Genomic DNA, 25,838 nt, shown 5'->3' on the forward strand with positions numbered 1-25,838 from the left:
CTCTATAGACACACACACACACACACACACACACTGCCCAGACAGACACACATACACTCCCAGGTTGCGTTTACACTTCACTGAGTTTTCACCATTCATCGTCTCTCCCAAGTCGCCCCCCTCCCCTCCCCGGCCCTCACCCCTCACTCTCTCTCTGTCTCTTTTCAGAGCTTTTGTTTGCCCTCTGCCACCGTCCTTTCACCGACTTGGCCCTGATTTGCCCCTTGTGCTCGATCGCACCATTATACTGAGACAAGATAGCACAAAATATCCAAACATGTCGGCTCTTCTTTTGTCTGGCGTGACTTGGGTTTGAGTTCACTCCTGAACGGCTCTCGTAGACCCCGTTTGAGGGGAAATCACTACCTGAGGATACGTCGTTTTGAACAATCGAAGGCATTTAATCTATAAAAGTTACTTGAGGTTAACTGCAATCTTTTAATTCAGTTATTTCAACGGTCAGATCTGAATTTTATTCTCTTATAAAAGAGGGTTTCACTTCTTCATGGAGGCAAATGCAAGAATATAGAAAGAAAAATGTGATTAAAACTAAACTTGGTTACAAAAAGCAAAAGAAAAACCAAAAAGCAATCAGGACTACGTAAGAAGTAGTTGCTAAAGTCAGAATGAGGTAACTGTAGTGAGAAAGTGGTGCGAGGTTTCCACCACACAGGAGGAAGACTTACCCGAGGAAGTGCTTAAACTGTTGCAGACAGGAACAATGGCAGACAAAAGGTCATGATGAGAATCCGCAACCGCCGGCCGTAGCCACAAGGCAGCGACCTCGCTTCCACCTTAATGCCCTCCTACACACACACACACACACACACACAGAGTAACAGAGCTCTCCTGCTTCCCCATCTCCCTCGCAGCCATCCAGGTGATCCGCTTGGCTCACATTCATGAGACAGGGAGCGAGCGTGAGCAGTTATCGTCCAATAGGGAGAATGTCCCGGCTCATTATCGGCGTAGGAGGCCGAGCGTGTCACCTGGAGCTAAGCCTCGACACTCGACTAAAAAGTCAGCCGGGGTTAGCGTGAGAGCGCGAATGTGGGTGTTAGTCATTCTCCCCGCAGCGATCACCTCCACCGCTGGCCTGCCGAACAGAAAGAGATCTCTTTCTCTCGGAGACTCCGGCAGGAAGGGCTTTTAGTGCAGCCTCCTCTGGGCGCTGGACGGCTACTTTGGGATCGTTAAATAAATGTGATTATACTTGTTAGCATTGTGAAACGCTTCTCCTCAGCAGAGTGCAGGTGTAGCACCTCTGAGCTCGGCTTTCACGGCTGCAGAAGGGCAGACGTTCGAGTTAAAATACGCTGCAAATAGGAGAAAAAGTTTTAGGTATTGGAGAGAAATCTTGATGCCAGATACCTGAAACTCTCCTGATGATGTTGCATTACAGTGAATGTGAACATTTTATGCACACATGCCACACATACAGCTGGTTTTCTTTTTAATAAACAGACGCATGAGGTCAACATCAAAGGCACAAGTTGGTGGCCACGTATCCCTCCGAGTGACTTTGGGTGTCTTTGAATGCAGCATGCGCTCAGACAACTGTTGTCGAACGCGCACACGAAGTGAGTTATCTCTGGGTTTCGCAGGAGTCGATTATTAAAGGCGTTTTTGATCACTGGAGCCATTTGTTCACTGTCAAACCTGACGCTTTGTAAATATAATCATTTTAGATTTGGAGTTTGTTTCCCTGCACTAAATTAATTCCACCGGCTTCTCGGTATCTGCAGAATACAACTGTCACAGCTGAAGTATTGCCTGCGCCATTGTTTTTTTTCTTCTTTATTTATCTTCATCAAAGAAATGATGAGATTTTAATAAGACTTTCTCCCCTTGCTCTCTGGTTCTCTCTCAGGCTGTCACTGCTGATGCTTCTAGCCGTCCTAATCAATATACAATATTCCTCTCCCCTCTGTACTTTTTTTGGTGAGTGACAGAATAATGCCAGGCCTGTGAAAGGGTTATGTCAGATAGTTTAAAACCCGATATTAAACAAGAATTGCGTTGTTACATGTGTCATTTTAATTATCTGAACAACTCAAGTCAAAGAGGCTCCCTTTATTTACCTTAAATGGTGGGAGAAATAAGAACGAGAGGAGAGAAGAAAGCAATATCAAACAGGTAGCAGGAGTTTGTAAAACGTCAGCCGTAATTGCTTTTGTCGAGGATGACACTTAAGGTAAGAAAGGGAGAGCAGAGGAGAGGCATTTGAGAAGTAAACATTATCTTTTCTTTGTCTTTCTCTCTCCTCGGCGGCACAAAAGGCTGATTAAGAGCGAGGTTCGGGAGGGAGGGGGGGGCGGGCGAAATAACTGCCTGCAAAATATTAGTAGGTTAGAATTACTTTGTTGCGTGACACAATACCAATAGATGCTTCATGCTCGGAGAGGGAGAGGCTCTTGTCAGCGGTGGCACCTAAACAATGGCGTCTTTCTTGACGTTAATACTACGCGTTTGACTTGACGAGCGCCCCACTGTCATTTTGCCTTCTTGGAGGTATACGTTGAATGCGGAGGAGACAGCTGACGTTCGGAGAAGATTGCGTCTACAGTAGCTTTCAGAGACAGTTCGACGCCCCCACGCTTAAGATTTGTTCAGAAACTTGAGAACAAGACGTCACGAGAGATGAGGAGAAAAAAAAATAATAAAACCAGCAGGAGACAGAAACTGGCGACAGAAATAAAGACGAGAGCTCCACTTTGCTTCTCCAGGATTTACTTTGAAGACCTAAATTCTCAGTCGTGCCCTGAAAAGTTTGTTGCAGAAGGTCCACAATGCTGCGTTCCCTATGTGGGAGTATTGAAGTCAGAATGGTGCGCGTTGCTGCGGTGGATGTGTTGCTAAACAAAAAGAAGCTCCCTCGCTCCTTTTATTGGGGAAGAATAGGCCCTTTAAAACCTGTCCAGCCTTAGATAATTTCATTCAGCCGCCATCATTGAATCTGCATCCAGAGATCAGGTTCACAGCGACGGGTTGATAGCTTCCCAAGCCTCTTGGCCTTTTGTTCTACCAGCCTCGTGCGGCTGCCCCCTCCTCTGGAAGTTGGGGGACACAGAGCTGATGGGACGTTGCTGAGAAAAGTTCAAAACCTCAGGGGTGACGGGGCAGAGAGGTGAAATCCAAAATTAGAATTTTGTTGCTTTGAAGGGACGTCAAGTCGTAATTCTGACAAACTTTTAAGTGATTCAAACATCGAGATGTGAAGTTAAGCAGGTAAAAGCTTTTCCCTTCAAATAAATATACAACTTCCAGATGAAGGCACAATATCAATTGTACCAAGGTAGACGTGGACCACCCAGGAATTCCTAACGTCTCTCTCCAGTCCTGGGTCTCCAGCCTCGGTTGCCTTTTTTGTCATCTGCAAGGAGCATTACTGAGTCTGAACTTGCCTAAACCCTTGTGATCACACCTCTTGAAAAGGTTTTGTTTCTTCTGTCGATTGGTATTCGAGGCAGGTCACCGCACTCCCACCCTCCTTCTCCTCCCCCCTCCTGCCTGCCTGCCACCCCCCCTGCCTCCCCTCCCACGTTTGAAAGCCCTGTTTTCATTTTAATTTGCACCTGTTGTGCAGTTGTTCGCTGAAGGCAAGTGCAGACCAGTCAATCGTAGGGAGACGTGTTAGGAGGAGATGTGGGGAGGCTTATCTTTTCATATGTATAATGTCCTCAGAAATGTCATGCGTGGACTTCATCTGGTCGGCGCTCCGGATTCTGGGAAAGTTCAAGAGTCGGGGACTCTCGGGCCTCAAAATATGGCACATAAAACGGCACAATTAAGCTTGTCGATTCCTAACGTGGTCGCGATGTGAGGCGCTTTGCATATTACACACTCGTTACGTACGAATGTAACATGACATCTCAAAGCTATTAGATATAAATCTGTGGATTTTCACCAGACTTATGAGCTCGCTGCAGCTTTTTTTATTACTCAGAAGCATAAATTCAACTAAAGCACATTAAAAACAGCCTCCACCTCTTCACTATGGCGGCTCAAACTCGGGGCCCTCCCATGATTGGCTCCCGCCGCAGAACATTCTTGTACAAGCTGCCAATGAGGTGTGTCCCCATGTGATGCCATGCTTCTGGCTCGCCTAGCGCTCCATCTGCACTCCTCCAATACGTCTTCTGATGTCCTTTTCTGCCACAATTTACGCTGTGGCGAGAACGCGCTGAGAACCTGCCGACGGCGGTGACTAATTTGCACGCGAGCCACCTATGATTGAGTTCACAGCCCTTATTTACAGGCCGTCTATTTTAAGAAAAGCAGGCATATGTCTGGGACCTGAGTGTTGTGGAACCGGGCGGGCCCTGCTGATGCTGCTCTGGAGTTTTGAGTGTGTGTGTGTGTGTGTGTGTGGTATGTATATCAGCCTACCTCCCTGAATGTGTGCTCTCAATAGGGCTCGAGGCCCCGCCATGTCTCTATATTTTCATGTTAGGAAACATTTATATTTATGTTCATGGTTCACTGGCGATGCAAATGTGAAGACGTCCGAGGGCGACACGAGATGAATAATCTAAATGACTATAGGTTAAGCCTTTTGTGTGCACAGCCACAGCATTTGTAATATTGTATGTGCTATGCGGAGCATCTCAAACGTGACGGGTATGCTCCGCAGCAGAGCCGTCCTGAAAGGTGCAGCTCGTTGGCATCCGAGGCATGTGAGCAGGACTGAAAATTAGTGGCTATTTTGGCTCGCATCTCCTCGACAGCTGTCTGCCCACCGCTGTGGTTCAGTCACAGATTCCAGTCGCGGATGCTGTAATTGGGGTGTAACCCACAAAAAAGAAAAAAAGAAAAGGCGCCTACGCCTTGGAGCGAGCAGTGATGTGGGGTGACCTTTTTAATCTGGGAATAAACCTCAATTTCCAAAACAAGTCAAAATCCCTTTTCGGATTCTTCCTCTGTCATTTATGTGTACGGTGTAATCACTCAGCTGACACTCGGACGTCGTACACGCCCACGCTCCTCGATCAATAACATCGCGAGCTGCCAGAAATAACTGGCAGGACCAAGACGTTTAGAAATAAAAGAAATGTGAAACTTAACTCGAGAAGTAAGACGGTTATTTCTCCTTCAGTGGCTGATCATAAGGATCATTGCACCGCATTATTTTAAACTCTCCCGTTCTGACCAAACTCGTCCTCGTCTCTCTTTCTGTCACAGCTCTGAACTACGAGAATGTGGTGGAGACGGGCTCAGAGACGGAGGAGGAGGACAAGCTGCCGGTGTCCGAGGAAGACCCCCTGATCAACGGCACGGGCAGCCCGGCCAGCCTCACCAACCCCGAGGTCTCGCCGCGCGCCGAGAGCCACGGCCTGCTGACCAAGGAGGAGGAGGACGACGAGATGCGGGACAGCGGCGTGGAGCACATCTGGCCCGACAACGACATGCTGAGCGCCTCCGTCGACGGTACTGGTGAGTGTCTCGGATCGGAGGGTCGACCTCATTGGTCGAGGTGTAGCTCAGATTTCAAAACTATAAGTTAAAATGCGGCTTTTTGAGGGTTTTGAGAGTTGTGGTTCCGCCCAGTGAGGTTCTTCTTGCCTGGTCTGAAATGACAGAGAACATATGGAGAGGTTTGTTCCAAAAGGAGGTATCTGGAATATGAGAAACGTGACCTGCGCTCCTAAAAAGCAAGTTAAGGTTTCATAAAATGATAAAAAAAAGATTATTTTTTCAATAATTCTTCCAGATCTGGCTCAAGAAATGCATAAAAACAACACTTCTAGCTTTTGTTCTGTCTGCTTTACCAGATGTGTGGGGTTCAGGTGAGCTGTCAATCAAAACAACGACCACTAAGCTGACTTCCAGACACTTTATAGTGAATGTGTGCACATCCTGCCACTCGTGGTATCGTCTTATGCCGTAAACCCCACCCATCTGGTGCCCGAGTAGACTTAAACAAACCCCACGAAGCGTCTCGCAAACACTGCTTGAGCCAGGTCTGACAGCGAAGCCCCAGTGATGCTCCCTCAGCAGACAGACACGATAAACAGTTTCTTTGTGAGTGGCAGAGACCATTTGGTTCACGCTTAGAGAAAAGTCCTGCTCTGAGCCAAACAACAAAAAATATTTACAGTAATGTATAACCTCGCAAAAAAAAAAAAGAAAAAAAAAAAAAGAAGCCTGTGAGCTGCAGAAAATGAAAAGCTCGGGAGGCGGCTGATACGACTCAGTCTGCAGGACTGTATCAGTGTTTCAACAACCTCCTCCTCCCTAACAAGCTGCCTAATCCCCGGCAGGTGATACCTTCCCAAACTTGACTGACTTATTGTCTTTTGTTGAGCAACTCCGATTGCGGGGGCCCCGGTCACGGATGCTTGAAAGATAAATACTTTTAATTAGGGGGCAGGGTATAATCATTAAAGGAAGCCAGACTGCTGCAAAAAGTCATTAACAATCTTAAATGAAATTTTTATTTTTATGATAGCCATTTACATGTATAATAAGAGTCAATGATTCTTGGAAGCATGTGACAGGAACAGAGTATGGCGAGAAGTCATGTAAGACAGCCAATTTAAATGAGCTGGGCCTCGCTATTCATTTCTGCTAATGAACTAGCTGCGCACGGCGCCGAAAAACGGAGGAACATTCAGCAGTCTTAAATTTTAATATGGGGGAAAATTGCACATTTATTAGGGATGAAAAAAACTTAGTGGGTATCAACATTTGCTTCTAAATAACAGTTCATATCGGCTCCTTTAGGGGGGAGCGGAGGGGCGGGGGGGTGGTGGAGAAAGACGGTTTGGTAAATAAATCAAGATAAAGGATAAACAAGCTGTCGTTGCATACGGTAATTGTTTATTTGATAAAGACCTGCGGTGCCATAATGTCTGTAATTCAACTATGTTGCAATTCCCAGATAATATGCTTCTCGTGTGATAAAGTGTCTGACATATTTCAGAGAGCAAGTCAAGTTCATTAGAGCGTTTGGGAGTCTCTTTCCCAATCTTGCGGGTGCTGTGTTTCCCAGCCTGTTTTTTTTTTTTTTCTTCCTCGGTGCCTAAGTGTCTACAGTGATACCTCAGCACATAACTCAGGCCTGAGATAAGTTAGCAACCCCCCCCCCTAACCCAACCCCTCCTTTCTCTCTCGGACTGATTTGGTCGTCACTCCCCTATCAGGAGTTTCTCCACAGGTCTTGAAAGTGTGAATGTAACAGATTATAGGTCTGTCAGAAGTTTGGGGATTGCAGTGAGTGCGTGCAAACAAGACCGTGAGGATTCATTGAACGTATCTCGATGCTTTAAACTCGTCTTCACGCGGAGACATAACGGCCGCGCGTAAGAAAGAAAGCGAGAGTTTATCGCCGAGGCTCTTCTGATTCCAGGGCACAATCGGAGGCTTGTGTCTGGCGTTGTCCTTGACATTCCTTCATCCCACAGCGAGGCTGGACGCGATGTGCTGGAAAGCATGACATCATTATCACTGACAGACATTTTCAAATAAATCACCTGCGTTCTCCCTTTGCCCTTTTTAAACTCTTCTCAAGGGCGTCGGGAGGATTTCTGACCGAACATCGCAGCCATCGCAGGCCGTCGAGATCCCACTTTTGTTTCCTCACGTTTGCTGCTTTCGCTTCGTTCTCCAGACACATTATTTGAATTTCTTTCCCTGTTTTATGACATTTTGGCCACGTTTGGCCTTCTGTTTTTAATAAAACAGTGCTCCTTGTTTTCTTTGCACATTTATCAAGTTTTGGAGTCATTCGTTTGTCATTTAAACACCTCCTGCATCCAGGAGTTCCCCATGTTTTTCAATAAGTGCAGTGTTTCAGATGCTTTTCCATCCTGCCAAGAATCAAATTCAGAGGAGAACACTATTTTTTGGCTGTGAAACGCTCAAATTTGAAGGGATGGAACAAAATATCTGCTATTGACAACTTGAGTCTAAAAATATCAGAGAGGACATCAGCTTTTAAAAGCCCGTTTTAATCACATCTTGTTTTGCGTCTGAGACTCGGAGGCCATTGTGTGCACGCTGGACAGATTCAGGATAAATGAGGCTAAACGCACAAAGGCGGGACTTTAAAGCGCCTGCGACTGCGGTGACCGGCCATAAAAATAGGAATGTTTTCAAAATAAACAGCATCAGAGCTGCTATGAAAATAGGTGGAATTATGGTCAGGCCAAGGTATTCTGGACTCCTCGTGAGTCTGGAGTCGGCTCTCAAACCTCAACATCGCTCTTCAAGGAGGTGTGTACCTTACCGCCTCAGGTCGCCTGTGATTTACTACTGACAAAACACACTTTTCCTGCATTCAGCGGACAGTTTCATCCGAACGGCTTTCCACTACCTAAAATAAGCACATATTTGTGGCATAAATGACTGCAGAAGAAATCATATCCCTCTTTTTTTTCCCCTTGTTTTTTACTTCTTAAATCTTTCATATGTTGTGATATAAAGACATAAAGCCATGAAATTGGTCATTACAAGGAGGCTCTGCAGCAGCAACATTAGTGCCTCTTCTTACTATAGAACGAGCAGGCACCAAGTCATTACAATGACACTTTGTCCCATTTGAATGTGGCCCAGGACTGGCATGGATTTATGCACGCATGTGTGCCAGAGCAGCAGTGAGGTGTTCGTGGTATTAGCCTACCTCCTACTGGAAGCAGCCGTCCCTCCCTTCAGACCACAGATAACAAAAGTTTTCCAAGGTAAATAGGGGAGAGTGGTGGGCCAGCAAATCCCACTGGTCATCCCCCTTGCGTCAGACCAAAAGTATGCAGCCAAATTTGATTACCCAAAGCAAACACGGTGCCTACGAGGACACAGAAATGTGAGGGAGTTTTGACCGTGTTCAGCGCGAAAGAGGGGAGGTTTTCATACGTGCTGATATCTGATACGTGTGGGTACATTTTTAATCTTTTTTTTTTTTTAATCTGTTTTGTTTGGTCATAGCTTAATTTATGCTGTTTGAAACCCATTTATTTTCTCAAAGTGCAACTGTGGTTTCGATGCCGTTTGGCAGACGTGCAATCAAATGTACAGGAGAGAAAAAAGAGGGAGAAAAAAAAAAAAAACCCAGCAAGGGGAAAGTTAAACTAGGACATACCCCTCCAGAAGAGTCTGTCATTATTCTCTGAAGCCATTGACAGGGGTATTTATCATTTCACCGCAGAAGCCAAATCTTTCATTTCAAGAAAACTCTGAATTGTGAGCCACAGAAAGCATTCCACAACTATTAAGCCCATTGTTTTCAAGCAAAAATAAAACTGTGTTTTGTTTCTGGCTTTTGTGTCGCGTAATGTAAGCAGGATAACATTATTATCAACAACACACCCACCACCTTTCCTGTCATATCTCAGCCAGGTTTCTCTAATGTAGGCGCTCATCCTGGTTTAATAGCCATGGGAGAGTCAGATACATCAGATCCTGCTGTGGGGGGGGGGGGGATCACAATGCAACACTTGTAAAGTCCTTGCAGGAGCAGCAGAGCAACAACAGATGCGTGTAAAGCACACAATGCAGGTTTTCTGTTCCTTTTTTTTTTTTTTTTTTTAAACACAAAGCCCCCATGTTCTCGGAAGCACCTTGATTTAATTTTTACCGACGAGGCAGGAAGGAGGGACCAGGGACTGCTTAAGCTGATTGTCCAGTCAGTGTCCTCCTGTCGACCGTGGAGGGATTAATTTGTCAGAAGAGGGTTTGTTTATGAGCCTGTCAATCCGCCGCTTATTTACAGCCGCCTCACCTGTGCCAGGACAGACCGGGTGCCATTATCCTGATAGGCAGTAAGAACCAGCTCTGTTTGAACCAGAGGCCCCCGGAGGGTTAGTTACTCAAACAGGGTTTCTCTGGGAGGCACAAACAACCTGATTGGCTGATGTAAATCTCAGTGGGTGGAACCAAAAAGCCAGAGCCCACAAACTTAAATGTTGAAACAGCTCAAATGAACCCAGGAAGTAGACTCTGCTTTGCCTTGCAGTGGATTATTTCCACAATAATCCAAAAGGTGAGAGCCTAATCCATCAGTACATACATAACATGTTTGTTTTCATAGTACCAGAAGTCCATCAAAGTTACCAAATCAGAGCCTGCCGGGTGCAAACAAGCGATTTCATCTTATTACGGTTCAAGTGTCACAAGTGTGAGGCTCTGAAATAATAGCTTCCTCCTGTTTGAAATGTTTCAGTCTCAACATACTTTACCAGAGAACATGACTTCTTTGTCTCCACCCACCTGAGGTTTACCCCAACCAATGAGGTTATTTCTGCCTCCAGAGCAGCTCTGCCCCTGAGAAATGTTTGTGCAACTAAAACTCTTAATTTGTGGTTAAGGCTTGTATTCTTTTTAGTTAGCAGCGAGGCACCGACTCTCTGCTGGGGGGGTTTGTGGCAAAATCAAAAAAACGTGTGCGCTCACAAAACTCCTTTCGGATAAAAGCGTCCACCAAATGACATGTGATAAAACAAGCGTGATCCTGCATGCGGAGGATTGCAGCGGCGTCACAGCCAGGGAGTAATAAGCTCAGCCTGCATGTTGGCTGGAGCTCTATGATTGCTCAGGTGGATGTGCTCCGTGTTGTATTTAATCGCTCTGTTTGGCGATTGAAGCTTTCTTTGCCTCCCCCGCCGCTTGTTGTCATGTTAAAGGTAAATAAGTCACTGTCTGGCCCAGATGATAGCATTCATTAAGCATGCCGAACAAAGCCGCGGCGCGCTGCGATGCACAGCGGTGCCTTTATTGCTTTCTCCATACCTTCTTCTTAAAGGCCTCATTGTCAGCGTTTGTCGGTTTGGATGGTACACCGAGGTACTCACCCCTCCTCCTCCTCCCCCCTCACACCCTCTTTTCTTCTTCTTCTCTGTTCCTGTGCAGATGAAATAAAAGATGATTTTGACACCCTGGGGCCTGATGCCGCTCTGCAGGCAGTTGGAAACGGTACAGGTGAGTTGACTGAAGATGTTGAATGTTTTTATAGTTGTGTGCTGCTCTTTCCCCTCGCAGTCTGATCGACTTTCTGTCGCTGTACGTTCGAAGCAGTCCAGCCTTGTAATAAATCTTGGAACACTTTACATTCATTTAAATGAATCCCTGTATGTTTCTAGGCGGATGAAGTGATTCTACGTTTTTAAAATCCTTCATTACGCGTGTTTTCAGTGAGGTTTAGTGTGTGTTTGTGTCTCCTGGTGGAACCGAACCCTACCTGCCATTTTTCATTAAGCCACCACAGCTGATTTGCAGCCACACACACCCCTCCCTTCCATGATATCATCCTGGCCACCCTGACGATTGGCCCTGGACGCTGTTATGGTGAACCAAACTCGCCCCACAGAACGCCACGCAGCCCTGCCTCAAAAACGCTCCCTTCAGCTTTAATTACGATGACTTTCTGCTCGTCGTGGTGTTTTCTTCTTCGCTCTTTTCTCTCTCTCTCTTTCTCTCTCTCAAGCACGGCAAATGTTTTCCATTTTGTCTGCTTAAAGGAGTTTTTGGAAACAATACTGTGGAAGCTCCCCGCCACTAAGATCACATGTGATTTCGTTTAAAGACATGAGCAGTTCGATCACGTCCCGGTGCCAAAGCACACTTTGATCCAGGTGATTTCCTCCTTCACTGGGAGGAAAGTCGCTTGTTTCTCCTTAAAGAAACATTTTACTTTATATTTTTCACCCAGAATGACTCAAGAGAAGCTAACGTGGAGAAGAAGTTTATCCTTGGTAGGTTGCTTTGACTGAAAGTAAAACATAAAATAAACATTTCATTACCATGAAGGTTTTTAGGTTTAGATCCAGACACTGATTGCACCCGGCCGCGCCCGGTCAGTCATCCGTCAATCTTAACAACACGATCATCACAACATTCAGTCTCTCACAATTAGCTTAGCCGCCTTCAAACGCCACAAAGAATCATCTAATGAGAGCGCTGTATATTTTGCGATCACAGTTATCAAAAGCGATCCATTGGCACCGATGACATTTCTGTGCCATTTTTGACGACCAAATATCTACTACCTTGACCTTTCACAAATTGGCCCGCAAAGTCATCACGGCCTAACAAATCGCTCTTTAAACCTCACCTTGGCTCGCAGTCTAAAAGCCTAATTAACAGGGGATGAAGTCTGATGAGACGTCACTCTTTTTTTTTTTCTTTTTTTTTGGTTCGACGAAGCCAAACAGCCTCCAGAATTTCTTCAGGTTGTAAACAGTGTGTGTGTGTGTGTGTGTGTGTTTTGAAAGTCGGCCATCCCCTTGACTAATGAAGGCTGCTGATTTCTCTTAGCTCCGGTTTGTTTTTGGAGGCAGCTATCTCCACACTGCAGCTTAAGAGTTTCCCTGAAGAGAAGGGACTGGGAAATAATTTGAGAAAACGCATTGTGTGGCCTCAGCACTTTGGCTGGCTTAAGATACATTCTGCTCAGCTACTACGACGAGGCATGTCTCCCTTTTTTTCCTCTTCTTTTTTGCGCTGGTTTGTGGTTTGGCCCTGGTAATCTGTTCAACACAGAATCAACAAAAGCCACAGTCTCTTGATTGACCTTATATGTGAAAGTCGATACAAAGAGACGTGGCTCTGCTGCTGATTAAGCCTGCGTCTGTCTGTATGTATGTGTGTACGAGAGTGTTCTCCTTTTTTTTTATTTCACAGTCCTAAATTCAAAATCTGATTTTATGTCGTGAGTAAATTAGGTCAGGGAACTTTTTTTTGCACGTCGTTCCTCAGCAGCTCATGGTAGCGCGTTTATCTCCGACTTTTGGCCGGATTAAGTTACAATTCTTATTTTAGCCGGCATGGCGTGACAAGCAAACCCAGTAATTTAGATGTATTCTCCCCAAAGCACGGCTGTAATGTTTTAGGGTGGCTGTCTTCATCGCATTTCCACCAAGATGTTCCCAATATCCTCCTGTAAGACATTTCTCTGGGGAAGAAATGAATCCAATTTATTCCTCCCCCTCTCCCTCTATTGGTCTCCTCCTTCACCCTCTCTCTTCCTCCCCTTCAGTCAAGAGCGTCGATTGCACTTCAGAGTTCGAGGATTTCTTCGCCAAGCGGAAGCTGGACGACGGCGACAGTCACGTGGTGAGCATCGCCGAGTACCTGCAGCGGGGCGACACCGCCATCATCTACCCGGAAGCCCCGGAGGAGCTGTCCCGCCTGGGCACGCCGGAGGCCACCGGTCCAGAGGAGAACGGTACGAATCCTGTCAGGGGTTGGTGGGAGGGGTCAGAGGTGAAAGGATAAAGACTGCTGGTGTTGAGATATCTGTCTAAAGTTAGCTTATGTTGGCTAGCATTGTTTGTCTCATTAGTCTCATTTAAACTAATTGACGGCAGTATTGACACTTTTCAAACAACGCCACGGAGAGATTCAGGTTTTGTGCTCTGCCTCTAATATAGTGCTTCAAAATATTGCAGCAAGTTGCAGTCACACAGCATGCTTGCTCAGCCTTAAGTTAAAAAAAAAAAAAGAAAGAAAAGGAGTCTGGACGGAGCAGCAGCCCCCCCCCCCTGCTGACACGGCCGGGCAGCTGTTGGTCCCACAGATTCACCGGATGCCTTGGTGTTTACCTACAGTCTTAAGCAACAGCTGGGCAGGGGCTTGAAATCAGATAGTGCACCTCTGAAGCTCCCCGGAGGGAAAGAACTGGAGGGGTGTGTGTGTGTGGGGGGGGGGGGGTTGAATTGGAATGGGCTCATGATTCCTGCTGCAGACATTATGGCACACACGTGATTTTGTGTATGTGTCTGTGTGTGTTTGTTACCATGTTAAGGAAATGGAGTGTAAGTCTGCTGTCTGTAAACCAGTACAAGTGTAAGTGTAAGTGTGTGTGTGTGTGTGTGTGTGTGTGTGTGTGTGTGTGTGTGTGTGTGAGGAGTCGGGAGGAGGTCGTGGTGCAGCGGATGCCAGCCTGACACTGTGGCTCTCATGTGGAGCAGATTGCAGAGATAACTCCCATACCACTCCCGGGCAGCCCGCCCGTTAGCTGCCATTGATTCGCTGACCTTTTGGCCCGCTTTCCCTTCCCCTCCCTCCCTCCTCCTCCTCCTCCTCCCCTCCCTCCTCCTCCTCCTCCTCCCCCCGCTGTCTCCCGTGCAGACCTGCCACCTGGAACGCCAGATGCCTTCGCCCAACTGTTGACCTGCCCCTACTGCGACCGGGGCTACAAGCGTTTGACATCGCTGAAGGAGCACATCAAGTACCGCCATGAGAAGAACGAGGAGAACTTCGCCTGCCCCCTGTGCAACTACACGTTTGCTTACCGCACTCAGCTTGAGCGGCATATGGCCACACACAAGCCTGCACGGGATCAGGTTAGCGGGATTTTCATCCGTCTCCTCTCTTCTGTCCCCTATCTCATCTCTAATGTGCTCTGATCCCTCCGAGAGGGGAGATCATTTTTTCTGATTGGCAATCATTATTAATTTTTCATGGCATTTTGAAGATGCAGATCCTTTAATGGTAATAACTTTAATTGAGGCCCTAAATGGTTTTTTGATGGCCCTCCCTGATATGATTTTCCAGTCTCGTGTTCACGATCGAATGATTGTGTGAATTTCCAATTTGGAAATTTTTATCAGCTCCTTAACTTCACTTCACTCCTGGCCTTTAATGTTCTTCTGGTGCAGCCTGCAGTCGTAGCACTCCATCAAACCGCCACCCCTCCCCCCACTTCTAATTTCATGCACTGCATAAACATCTGTGTATACTTGAATTTTCTCGAGCGATTTATATCCTATATGTCTGAAATATAATGTGAATCTGCTGGCAGTTAGCATGAATCACCTTAAAGTCCTGTGAGGTGAAAACACATCCAGCAGTCACGGGTGTTTAACTCGCTTGTCAGCTTCAAGTTGAAGATGTGGGGTGAGATAGATTACGGCAAAGAAAAAAAAAAAATTGCACGCTTTTGGAGTTTTCGTACATTGGGGGATAATTATAACTTCTGAGTGAACTAAAATTGGAGCAGTAAATTTTAAAGTAGATGGAGTCTGTGTTTGTGCTTCGAAAGATGATTATAAGTGAGGAATTTGTTTAAAATAAGGCAGGTGATTCAGTCACACACTGACATGTGATATTCTCTTGTGTAGTAGCTAAGAGCAAAATTAGGTTTAGAAATTTAAATGAAAATGGACTCTTTGTTTGTTGGATGACTTTCTGACTGCAGGTTCTTACAGAATAACTACAGCGCAGCGATTAGCCTTTAAAAAAGGAGGAAAATAATTCAATCATTTGTGTTTCTTGGATAATTTCCTTCCTCCTCTAGAAAAAGCCGGTCATGTACAGTAGCGTTATAAAAATCAGCCACTCAGCCGATCACAGATGATATCAGGCACCCTGGTGCTTTGCGGTGTTCAGTCCCAGGTCGTGGGTGTTGTGTTGTGCTCTCTGAAGCGAGAATGACAGGCTCAGACGGTGGCTGATTTGATCAGATGTCAGCAGCCAGCACTTTCACCTGATCTACCAGCTGGGTGTAAACGTGAGCAGATGGGCCGGGCCGAGCGAGCCGCTGTCCCAATCCTCATATTACAATGCTGTTGCTGCTCCCCTCCAGAGTCAAGTCAGTGGCCAAAGACTCCCATTCAAGCGCTGCAGGTCCTTCCACAAAGCCGGTTATCTTGATTTGTAAATTAGCTGAATTGTTTAAGAGGTAATCCTCAAGACGAGACTGAAGTGATGTCTCACTCGTTTGCTTTTTCTGTGGATGCAGTTTCTGCAGGTGGCGCTCTTTTCTTTGTCCTTCCAGCCACGGCAGCCATCGCTGCTGGTGCTAAGCACCGAACACGTGCTCATGTGAAAATGCACATTTGGCAATTAACAACTAAGTCAGGAGCAATCAGATTAACATAAAGAATAACGTCCTGATAGGTAAACATGCGCTGCGCTGCTCTGCCTCGTATGTTTACAAGCCTTAATACTCCTCCTCCTCTTAACCAATTAGCCAAAATATGACTAATTAGAGGTTATACATATGCAAACATCCAGTCGGGTCCCCGCCCACAAGCAGCAGTGGTGGCGTTCACACCGACAACGAGCCATGAAGGAGAGATGGAGCATTTTGCCGGTGCCATTCACAATTAAGAGCGCAGAGCGATTGTGCCTTATTAGCAGTGGTGGCGAGACTAAACTTTACCGGGCAGGGGTCCTCAGGGGGGAAGTAAAGGGATGGTGGTGGTGGGGGCGGAGGCACCGAAGCAGCTGTTGCTGTTTGTTTATGCAACTCAGCAACATACGAGCGGTGGGGTCCCTCTCCGGCGCTTGGCGGGGCCCCCGACTCTCCCTGCTTGATCTTTGAAGGTTGGGGCTGTTTGAACAATTCCTCCCAGTCCTCCCAGTGTCCTGCGCGCCACCATCTGTCTCCCCAGGAATGTGGGTAGAGTCAGCACACACCCCAGCATTTGTCAAGGCTGAACTGGGAGGAGGGAGTCGCTGTGTTTCTCCCCCCAGAGAGCTCAGAGAAAATGTGTCTTTTTTTTTATTTACTAGCCGTTTAACGTCCTCAACTCCCACTTGGAAATAAGTGTTTGGAGAGTGACGAGCCAGGTTTACACACCCAGTGCTGCTGTTGTTGTTGTCGCCGGGTATCATATTTAGTTTTTTTTCTTCTTTTCGGGGAACGGGCTTTGTTTGAATTGCAAATTTGATGGATTGCAACTGATGTTTACCTTTGAACAGTGAATCAAGGCAGGGCCTATACGCTGTGTTCTGCATCCTCAGATTATTAAAGAAACATTCAAAGTTGAAAGAAAAGACCCAGCTACTATAGGAGACTTGTTGTGAAGAAGTACAAAGTGTAATTCAGATGGTGTGAATACAGGTACGCAGGGTGAACGAGCCCACAGACGATTCTGAATACCTCTCACACTGATTAGGCCCAAATTAATGAAAAGTAGATCAGATCGGCGGTTCTAATGAAGGGGAAACTCTTTTCATTTATTCTTTTTTCTGGGCTGCCAAATTCTAAAGGCATGCCTCCTCTGGCCGAGCAGCCAGGAAATTAAAAGGTATGTGATTCTCTCTGTTATCGCCGCCGCTGCCTGTAGTCGCTCGGCGGCGGTGGGAGTAGAAAGCCAAGATGCTTCGCTGGCGACTGGGGCCTTTTGGCTTGTTGCTTGTTGCCATGCCGACCGATTGTGATTATTTACTGAACTCTCACCCCCACGATGTTTGTGCAGTTTTTCAACGTGAGTCTCTCTCTCTCTCTCTCTCTCTCTCTCACAGCACCAACTGCTCAACCAAGCGGCCGGCAACCGCAAGTTCAAATGCACCGAGTGTGGCAAGGCCTTCAAATACAAGCACCATCTGAAGGAACACCTCCGGATTCATAGCGGTGAGTCGCTGGAGGAATGCTGCCCCGCTCTTTGAATATTCATAACCGTGATTTAAGAACGCCGTGAATCTGCAGAAATTCCTTCGGGTTTATTTTGGACCCTCGCTGCTGTTGACGGACGCTGAACTCTGCTGTGTTCAGAGTCAGTCCAGTTGCCAAGTACAATATTTGTCTAGAAATGCGTATCTGTGTGAAGCGTATCAGCAAATTTCATTTATTAGTTTATTTGTCAGGGACAATGTCCGTTGATCAACAGAAAAACTAAATGAGGCAGAGCTAGCTCAAAAGGCTAATCTTCATCTGCTGTTGAAATGACGTTGTTGTACGTAATGACATAAAACAACTCCAGGAACATGCGATACTTCACCTACTGGAGATGTTTTAATTACATAAGTTGCTTAAATTGTATTTCTGCACGTATTTTCCTGCATCTTTGATTGCTTATTTTTCTCTACCAAACTTTTTATTACGGCACTGCATTCCTTGAATATTATTTTATTTTGTTTTACTTTTATTGTGTTTTTTAATACCTTTGTTTACCTTCTGTGAAGCCTTCATGTGAAACGTGCAATGCAAATAATCTTTTGCACATTTTATCCTCTAAATAAGCAAATAAACAAGCCTCTAATTTGATGATATATTTTTTGTTTCAGGTGAAAAACCGTATGAGTGCCCCAACTGCAAGAAGCGCTTCTCCCACTCTGGCTCCTACAGTTCCCACATAAGCAGCAAAAAGTGCATCGGCCTGATCGCCGTCAACGGCAGGATGCGCAGCAGCATGAAGACGGGCTCCTCCCCCACCTCTGCCTCCTCCTCGCCCACCAACTCCGCCATCACCCAGCTGCGGCAGAAGCTGGAGAACGGCAAGCCGCTCGGCCTCGCCGAACACAACAACCACCTGAACATCAAGACGGAGCCGCTCGACTTCAACGACTACAAGCTGATGATGGCGTCTCATGGATTCGGCGCTCCTGGACCGTTCATGAATGGCGGCATGGGAGGGAACAGCCCACTGGGAGTCCACCATAACTCTACAGCCCAGAGCCCCTTGCAGCACCTGGGGATGGCCGGGCTGGAGTCGCAGCTCCTGTGCTACCCGGGGCCGCTGGGGAACAACCTGAGCGAGGTGCAGAAGGTTCTCCAGATCGTGGACAACACTGTGTGCAGGCAGAAAATGGACTGCAAGCCGGAGGAGCTCTCCAAGCTCAAGGCCTACATGAAGGAGCTGGGGTCCCAGGTCGAAGAGCAGAAACAGGTGCTGGCACAAGCGGGGCATCAGATCGGTCTTCCACTTGTCAATCACAACGGCGCCACCAAAAGCATCATCGACTACACGTTAGAAAAAGTGAACGAAGCCAAAGCCTGCCTCCAGAGCTTGACAACAGACTCAAAGAGACAGATTAGCAATATCAAACGAGAGAAATCCAACCACATGCTTGAAGGAGGTGTGGATGAGAAGGTGCAGGAAAATAACATGTTTACACCTTATGCTTGCCAATATTGCAAAGAGACCTTCCCCGGGCCAATACCTTTGCATCAGCACGAACGCTACCTGTGCAAAATGAACGAGGAGATCAAAGCCGTGCTGCAGCCCAGTGAGAATTTGATGCCCAACAAACCAGGGATATTCATGGAGAAGAACACCCACTTATCCTCCTCCATGTTGTCTGAGAAGGTGCTCACTGGGCCCCTTAACCCTTACAGGGACCACATGTCCGTGCTGAAGGCGTATTTCGCCATGAACATGGAGCCCAACTCGGAGGAGCTGCTCAAGATTTCCATAGCGGTCGGCCTTCCTCAGGAATTTGTCAAGGAGTGGTTCGAGCAGCGGAAGATGTACCAGTACGGCGCGGTCCGAACCCCACCGCTAGAGCACAGGAACAACATGGACATGGTTGTCGGAACAAATAACCACCACACTCCACCAAAAGACTCTATGGCAGCTAGGTCACCTGTGTCTCTCATGAAACCCACCGACCGCATCACGTCCCCCTCCATAGCCGAGCTCCATAACAACGTGAACAACTGTGACAACCCGCTCAGACATTTGAAAAACCACCAGTTCAGCGGCAGCGCCAAACCCACAGGTGAAAAGTTGGACCACTCCCGCAGCAACACCCCCTCCCCGCTAAATCTGTCCTCCACATCCTCCAAAAACTCTCACAGCAGCTCCTACACTCCAAACAGCTTGACTTCAGAAGACCTGCAGGCCGAGCCGCTGGACCTCTCTCTGCCGAGACTAATGAAGGAACCCAAGCATGCACTGACTGTCAAAAGCAGACCTAAAGTCAACAGCATTACCATTGACCATAACAGCGTCCCCTCTCCACGAGAGCACTTCGAAGAGCCTTTGAACTTGGCCTATCTCAAGAAGGATTTCTCAGGCTCCACCAACAACGGAAACCTTGAAAAAAGCACTAGCCCCATCTTTGGCATTAACCCATTTGCTGCCAAACCCCTGTACACCTCACTTCCACCTCAGAGCGCTTTTCCACCTGCCACATTCATGCCCCCGATGCAGGCCAGCATACCAGGTCTTAGGCCCTATCCGGGCATGGATCAAATGGGCTTCCTACCACACATGGCCTACACTTACGCAGCAGGGGCAGCTACCTTTGCCGAGATGCAGCAGAGGAGAAAGTACCAGCGGAAACCAGGTTTCCAGGTAAATAAGCCACCTGTGGTTTTGTAAAAGCCCAAGGCTCGCTCAGATTCCCTAAAATGATCTGAACTAATTTCTGTACTAATTAAAAAGGACTTCAGGCTCAGGAGAGACAAACGCTCACCTGACGTAGACTGAACGGGCGAAGGCGGTGGAGATAAACAGCTGTGACACCACCCCGGCGTAGAAAAGAGAGAGGCGTAGAGTGAGGGGAGTCCTGGAGGAAAGGTTCAGATGTATACAGAGCCAGACAGATGTATTAGTAATGATAATTCAACTAATAGCAGTCAATAAAGGAGGCGATGAGGCCATTAGTTGTACTTTTGTTTGTTTTCTTTTGTGCTAAAAGTTGATGAACAATCAAATCACTGCAGTTTGTAGATGCAACATTGGACTGGAAGCTTTTTTCTGTTAAGATGATCTACAGTTTAATGGAGGATGAAAATAATCATTAGATGTGTTCCTATTTGTTTTTGTCTTTTTTACAGCTGTCAGATTGTGAAACTTTAAAGCCACCTGCCTCCTCCCATAATGAGCCTCCAACCCTGGAGTTTGACTTTTAGATTTAGTTTCCACACTAAACTTGAACCCTGAATATCTGTAGTTTCTTTTTTTGATTTGTCCCCTCGAAAAGGTCCAACAGCATCAGGTTCAGATAAATAACAGGAACGATATCGGCCCTAAAATGTCCTCTCAGTGAAGCTGTAATTGTTACCACTCTCCACTTTAAATTTTACCCTCTGCTGCGTGTGGAATACATTAACGCTCGTGACTCCAGTCGGCTTCCAGCGCTGGCCTGAACTCAAGATATTTTGTTATTAAATATGGGTGAAAGGCCTTTGTAAAAATGACAAAGGTGAGCCCCGGAGCCGTGCACTTCTCTGAAATTTCCAATCGCAACTTTGCTGCATTTTAAAGAGCGCCACAGCCAAAATGAGCTTCTACATGTGGATTAATAATGCACAGTCTCCATGTTCATTACCACTGAATGCTGAAGGCTGTTTAACATAGAGGGAACCATTTTGATGAAAAAAAGTATTAATAATGTTTCCTATTCTAAGTTATTAAATTAGATTTTAAAAATACAGCTACAGGCGTTTAGTTCAAATTGATTGCAGAGTGATAGTGGTCCCTTCTTAAAACACAGTGCAGAGCTGTCGCCACATTATCACACACATATTCATTAAAGGAAGCTTTGGTGGCTCAATATCGGCCGTTAAGGTGCACCTTCTGATTTTAATCATTATATGAGTTTGCAATTTCAAGAATGGCTCACTGCGCCTCCTTAATGTTGTAATATTGTTCTCCATCAATTCACGTTTAAGACTAATCTTCATCATAAAAGAGGAATTTAAAGGAATGTGCAGAATTAGACCACACTGAATACACACCATTATGGCCGCGTTTCATAATGGGGAGCGTGTCAGTTATAGATGGGTGATATTACTCCGGAGCTGGAAGTTTTATAAGAGATCAACGCTGGTGTGTGCTGCTAATTAAACATGCATGAGAACATGCAGCAGTGTGATTGTTTGGGAGGTGCACTTTGCGCTTTATCTCGTGATTTCTTTTGACATTAAGTTGCTTTTATTTAAATAGAAAAAACAATATTTGCACACTAACGCATCATGTAATCGCACTGTTCTGACATAAGTGTCAAACGTCTTGAGTCTGTGTATAGAAATCAACAGATTATAAAGACAAAATCTACCAAAACGAAGACGTCTAGAATAACGTCACTAGCTTCAGTTAATGCAACACATAGAAGCGATTCATCTGTTTTTAATTCAGCACAAACAGTCAAACAGTGTCAGCTCTTTATTCTCAGATTATTCCAAACAATCAGTAAATATCCTGCCTCCAAATTCATTGTGATTTTTCTCTCTCTCTTTCTCTCTCTCTTTTTTTGTTTTCTGTGTTTTAAGGGGGACCTGCTCGACGGTACACCAGATTACATGTCAGGGCTGGACGACATGACAGACCCCGACTCCTGTCTGTCGCGGAAGAAGATTAAGAAGACCGAAAGTGGTATGTACGCGTGTGACTTGTGCGACAAAACATTCCAGAAGAGCAGTTCCCTTCTAAGACACAAATATGAACACACAGGTATATACTGTTCTAGACCCTTATTTTAAACCCCATGCTTTTTTATGTTTTAAATGTTTGTGTTTCCAAATCCTATCAGTATGAAGTATATATTTTATGTTACCCCCTTTTTTCTTCTTCTTTCTTTCTCTGTTTGACCCTTCAGTTGTTTCTGTAAACCAACACCTAACGTGCTTCTTCATTGACAGGATGCCAGCGAACGAGTAGAAAAGTTTGACTTTTGCTTGCGTGCGACGCGTTTAAAGCTTTGTGTGTTCTCTCCCGTAATATTAAGAGGTGTGAAAAGTGTAATCTGTAATTAATGCAGGTAGGCGAGCAAAGGGAGACTCCAGCTATCTTCTCAAGCGATTGTGCTCTTTATTTTCCAATCGCATCCTGCTGTATTAACCATTTTGCTATCTCAAAAGACACACATCAATTCACCTAGATGTATAAAGCCAGCGAAAGGCCCTAATGCCTTTATCGGCCCCATTATTGGTGATAGATCACATCAGCGGAGTAGTGCTCAGAAGCTTCAGAGCCCTGATAACAAGTCTTTCATTATAGTTATTATACAGAGATCCTCTTTCACTAGGTTGCATCATTTATTTTATCCGCTATCTGTAGCAGAGCGCTCAGTGCTTTATGCAGCCTTCATGTTATCTGGTCGGACATAAAAGGGAGGGAGGGTGCACCGTCGGAACAGTGAACTCTTTAAAAAAGGGTGCGTTATCTCCAGAACGCCCCTGCTGCTCGCTCAGGACGAGGCGCTTTCATGTTCGCGTCGCTATGTGTTGTTTTTAACAGTGTCGTGAGGCTCAGAAGTGCAGTGAAGTGCGGTAGAACTGGCCAGATGTGGGACAGAAGTGCAGCTTGAAAGCCCCGTTGGCTGGTGGACTGGAGTGTCAGAAGGGAGTCATGTGATTTGTGCGAGGCAGGCAGCCATATTTCCACACGTGCTGAGCAGCAGTGAACGAGAGAAAAAGAAGCGTTTCGGGCCAAAATGAGATGTTTGGAAAGTTATTAGCAGCTTTTAAAAAGCTGCAGGTAACTTTAGGTCTTAGAAGGAATCCAGAGGGAAGAAGTTTGAAGTGTTTTGGAATAAACTCTAAGTAAGTAACTGCAGCCGTGTGGCCACAAAACAAGCCGGAGGACATTTATTTAGCCAGACAGTTTATGGCCCCGTGTCATAAAACTATCTCACCCTGCCCTTGTGGCCAGCTCGGGTTTCTCATTTCTGCCTTGGCATCCGAAGCGTCCCGTCACATTTGGTCGACGGAGGAGCCCCAGCCCAAAACCTAACGGAGGGCCAGGCGTCACCATGAACTTGAATTGTGTCGGGAGATAAGCAGAGTCACCCTCCCCTCGGAGCCGGCCCATCTCGGCTTTGTTTACTCCTTTGTCGCGCCTTCTTTGTTTGTTTGCTTTGCAGTCGTTTATTTATGTTGCATTCATCAGCGTGGCACGCAGGTCTAAAATAAGTAGTTGTGGTTGAGTTTCTCCATGCTTTAACCACGGGAGGGAATTTCCATAATGTAGGCCCATGAATGCGAGCGCACTTTCTCATCGTGCTCGCAATTTGAATAAACAAATAGCCCTAAGTCGTATGTCAAAGTTGGATTTAATGCTCCGTGATGTCATTTTGCTCCATGCCATCCAATTCATCAGAGTTTTTCCTCAACGTTTTGCTTTCTTCTGACTTGTGTGTGATTTGTTGTAGCAGCAGGACGAGCGAGGCAGCCGACTCACGTCCCCCTTCTCTGTTTTGTGTCTCCGCAGGCAAGAGGCCGCACCAGTGCCAGATCTGCAAGAAGGCCTTCAAACACAAACACCATCTCATCGAGCACTCCAGACTGCACTCGGGGGAGAAGCCTTACCAGTGCGACAAGTGCGGGAAGAGGTTCTCCCACTCGGGCTCCTACTCGCAGCACATGAACCACCGCTACTCCTACTGCAAGCGGGAGGCCGAGGAGCGGGAGGCGGCCGAGAGGGAGGCCCGCGAGAAGGGCCACATGGAGCCCACGGAGCTGCTGATGAGCCGGGCGTACTTGCAGGGCATGACTCCTCAGGGTTACCCGGAGCTGGCGGAGCGCGAGGCCATCCTGAGGCACGACGCCGTGAACGGAGGGATCAGAGAGGGACGGAAGGAAGTGGACGGAACGTACGCGAAGATGGGACGGAGGGACGACGAGTTTGAGGAGGAGGAGGAGGAAAGCAAGAGCATGGACACGGACCCGGACACGTTGAGGGACGAGGAGGAGAACGGAGAGCATTCGATGGACGATAGCTCGCTGGACGGCAAAACGGAAACCAAATCGGATCACGAGGACACGATGGAGGATGGCATGTAACCGGCGGCGACGTTTCAAAAGCTTCCCATCTTAAAGAGTTTTAAGTTTCTCTCTTTCGGTTCAGTATTCTTACCTGCTCGGTTTAAAACACCGTGTTTTAAGCCGTACGTGCACGTGCCTGAAGCTTCCGGGAAGCTTTCTTTGACAGACTCCTCGAAGGGGGGTGGGGGGGTGGGGGGGGGGGAGATGTCTGCCGAACAAGACATGGACTCAAAAATCAATCTGGAGGAGGCGTTGAGGGAAGGGAGGCATGGGTTTGTGAAATAAGCTGCATTATGCAAACCGAACAATGAATAAATGAATACATTTCAAAAAATGTACAGTACTAAGGCCTAAAAATATGTGTGGTGCTAACCTCCTCAAATAAACCCCCTGTGTTCCATAGTATTTATAGCACAACTAGTGACTTGTACAAATTGCACTCCGCTTCTATAATCATGAACAAAAATAATAAAAAGTATTGCCTATGTATATATTTATACAGTGTTGGAAAAAGAGCAGTAGTGTCTGCACTACAGTCCTTCAGTATTACCTTTGTTGTCACCTACCTACCTACGGTGTCGTCTTTAGTTTTGCCATGTTGCCCGGCTACTAACATCTCCAGCCACACTATTTTAGGCCTCTTGAATCAACTTCAAATTAAGGAATTTAAACAAAAGACTGTATGAAGGAGCTTTGAGGATTTTTTTAAGAGGATGAAGTTTTAAAGAGACCTTCGTTTTAAGGGGAAATACAGTTTATGGACAGATGGTATGGGGGGGAAAAAAAAGAAGGAGGAAGCCTTTGTAAGGTGTTTTTGATAAGAAAAAAGAAGCCTTATATGCAAACCTTTTAACCTGTGTGTTTTCTGCAAGTGCCACCCTCGTATTGTGTAAAAGGAAGGTTAATTTTTTTCACCAGCTTCAGTATTATGAAATGGTTCACCGTTGTTCTTTGAAGCATCCGTGTCAGTATTAAGACTTATAGGCAGCAGTTCCTTAGTTTACATTATGTTGTGCAATGTTTTCTTTTCTTTTAACTTTGTCAGTATTACACCAAACCATTTTTTTTTTTTTTTTTTTTTTTTTTTGGAAACAACAAATTGCATTCATTTTATTTGTAGGTTGAAAAAAAAAAAAAAAAACATTATTTATGTGGCCCATTTTATATTTCCTAATTTTATTTATTTCATACTGTTGTGTACAGTACTATAGTTCTTCAATATATAGATATATTTTAGTAAAAAGGAACATGGTGTCGATCATAGGGGCAAATTTTACGTAAAGAGAGCATTTATTGTGTTTTGAAACATTGTGAAATGCGAAGTTTAATCTTATTTTATTTTATTTCCTTTTATTTTCCAGTTACTGGAAAATTCCAAATTTGGGAACTTTTATACAATTGTGAAAACACTGTATTTTCAACTGAAAAATTCCACTTTCTTCATCTTTGTTTCTTTTTTTAAGCT

General features: G+C 46.0%; 1 protein-coding gene across 1 annotated transcript in view; it reads left to right on the forward strand.

Moving 5' to 3' along the window:
* The window catches only part of zeb2b (zinc finger E-box binding homeobox 2b), an 80,854-nt gene extending 56,413 nt beyond the window's left edge, over nt 1-24,441 (forward strand). Inside the window, exons 4-11 of the mRNA XM_070930513.1 lie at nt 5,182-5,433; nt 10,843-10,911; nt 12,968-13,156; nt 14,062-14,276; nt 17,185-17,293; nt 17,947-19,958; nt 21,881-22,061; nt 23,820-24,441. Of these exons, the coding sequence (XP_070786614.1) occupies nt 5,182-5,433; nt 10,843-10,911; nt 12,968-13,156; nt 14,062-14,276; nt 17,185-17,293; nt 17,947-19,958; nt 21,881-22,061; nt 23,820-24,391 (3,599 nt within the window). The 3' untranslated portion in view covers nt 24,392-24,441. The remainder of the gene's footprint in view (nt 1-5,181; nt 5,434-10,842; nt 10,912-12,967; nt 13,157-14,061; nt 14,277-17,184; nt 17,294-17,946; nt 19,959-21,880; nt 22,062-23,819) is intronic.
* The last annotated feature ends 1,397 nt before the right edge of the window (nt 24,442-25,838 follow it).

The sequence above is a fragment of the Enoplosus armatus genome, chromosome 24 (genome assembly GCF_043641665.1).
Source record: "Enoplosus armatus isolate fEnoArm2 chromosome 24, fEnoArm2.hap1, whole genome shotgun sequence".
Classification (NCBI taxonomy): domain Eukaryota; kingdom Metazoa; phylum Chordata; class Actinopteri; order Centrarchiformes; family Enoplosidae; genus Enoplosus; species Enoplosus armatus.